Raw genomic sequence first — 1,732 nt, 5'->3', positions numbered from 1 at the left:
GATATACTGGGCGGTCACGTTTATATAAATTTGGTGGGACGAACACATAACTTCTCTGAGCTAGCCGCACGAATCTCGTAGCGAGCAGACCTAAATAATCAGTTCGTTACAACGGGAACTCCACAAAAACCCGGCGCTACAAAGACGAACGATGGTTCCAGTGCAGGCACCAGTAGGACTCAGAAGGGGCCCCATCCCAAACTAGGGATGTCGGGGGACAGAAAGACTGTCGCTAACGCCTCGGCTATGTGCGCATCTTCGCCAAAACCAGCGGTAGGCGCAGCAAAGTCGATCGAGTCAGCCGCTGGTGTCAAGAACAAGTTCACGAACGCAGAGAGACGGACTGCCGCCCAAACCCTGCGCTCGCATGCCAGAAGCAATGCCGCCACGCCTTCGCCCGAATGGCAAAAGAAGGCAGAGTGGGCAAGGACGGTGTTTCCTAACTATGGGCTAGAGAAGCCCCAGCAAGAAGGTGCTCAGGCGAAGAGGCAACGCTCCATAGAGCTGCCCGGTCCGTCGGCGAAGAGATCGAAGATCCAGCCATCGGTCTCCTTTGCCGAAATTACCAAAGATCGGGTCCTACTTGGACTTAGAGACAGGGGAAATCCGGAGAACAGGATCCCCAGAAACAAATGGAAGGCGGTTGAGTCCAAGCTGTCTCTTATGGTACGCGAGAAGCCCGGTTCATCGCCTTGCTGTATGGACGCGGGCTGGTACCAGGGCAGTGTAAAAGTGGTGGCCTGCGATAATCAGCGATCAGCTGACCTATACAAACAGGCGGTAGCACAGCTCGGAGCAGTTTACGAAGGGGCGAACATAGTCGCACTGGATTGGTGTGACGTCCCCAGTAGACCACGAGCCAGAATTTGGGTCCCAGCAGCAATCGTATCACCGGAGGACATCCTTCATATGTTGCAGGAATGCAACCCACATCTCCCCACAAAAGACTGGAAAGTCGTTAAGGTGGAGGAGCACGCAGGTGACGTGAACCAAGCGATCGAAGTACTAAATAAGGAGTCGGTCGCTCCCATAGAGGCTGCTCGGAGAACGCTCAACTTTGGTTTTAGTGCCATACATATAAAGATATATAAAGGGGACTCTAATTCCTCGGGAAGTCCTGCACCCAGCTGTGCAGGTGCTTGCGGAGGAAGTGGAGGCCCCTGGCATGCCGGAGGACGGCTACTCAACCGACTCGTCGCTGAGCAGAGAGATGCGAGCGATGGGACCGGCAATCGATGAAGTGGACCTGAGCGACTCGGAGGCCGACGTTACTGTGGTGGAGGTTGCAGCTGGGAATGTCGCTAAGACTCCTGCAGATCAACCTACATCACAGTAAAGCAGCGTCCGCTTCCCTTTTGTTTCGCCTGGCCTCAGACGAAGCCGACGTGTCTTAGTTCAGGAACCCTGAATAGCAGGAGGCAGGGTTGCTGGACTAGGAACAAAAGATTACAAGCTTATGCTTGACCCCAAACAAGGTAAAATTCGAACCTGCATTTTAGCCAAACGGCATCTTATTACATTTCAGCTTCGCAATTACAGCAACGGAGACAACACAGCAATAAGCCTGAAGCTTCAAAGCGGCTCTATTAAGATGCTATCGGCCTACATGGCTTTTGAAAAGGTAGACCCCCCAGATGCGCTAGTCAGAGGACTGGTACAGGAATGTGAAGAGCTTAAGAAAGGTTTGGTGATAGGATGCGATGCAAATGCCCACCATACTGAGTGGGGCTGC

The 1,732-nt window shown here is 53.1% G+C and overlaps 1 protein-coding gene across 1 annotated transcript; it reads left to right on the top strand.

Moving 5' to 3' along the window:
* Positions 1-207: 207 nt before the first annotated feature.
* Positions 208-1,336, top strand: LOC138912192 (uncharacterized). The gene is made up of 2 exons (XM_070212058.1): positions 208-979; positions 1,128-1,336. The coding sequence occupies exons 1-2, from the start codon at positions 208-210 to the stop codon at positions 1,334-1,336; spliced, it is 981 nt and encodes a 326-aa protein (XP_070068159.1).
* The last annotated feature ends 396 nt before the right edge of the window (positions 1,337-1,732 follow it).

This window comes from Drosophila takahashii, chromosome 2R (genome assembly GCF_030179915.1).
Source record: "Drosophila takahashii strain IR98-3 E-12201 chromosome 2R, DtakHiC1v2, whole genome shotgun sequence".
Lineage (NCBI taxonomy): Eukaryota > Metazoa > Arthropoda > Insecta > Diptera > Drosophilidae > Drosophila > Drosophila takahashii.
This window is presented reverse-complemented; position numbering and strand designations above follow the sequence as displayed.

Bases quoted from the DNA above. Each gene is read 5' to 3' on its own strand.
- LOC138912192 (XM_070212058.1), top strand. From the start codon at position 208: ATGTCGGGGGACAGAAAGACTGTCGCTAACGCCTCGGCTATGTGCGCA. The intron at 980-1,127 runs GTGACGTGAACC...TCCTGCACCCAG, and splicing joins TAAGGTGGAGGAGCACGCAG to CTGTGCAGGTGCTTGCGGAG.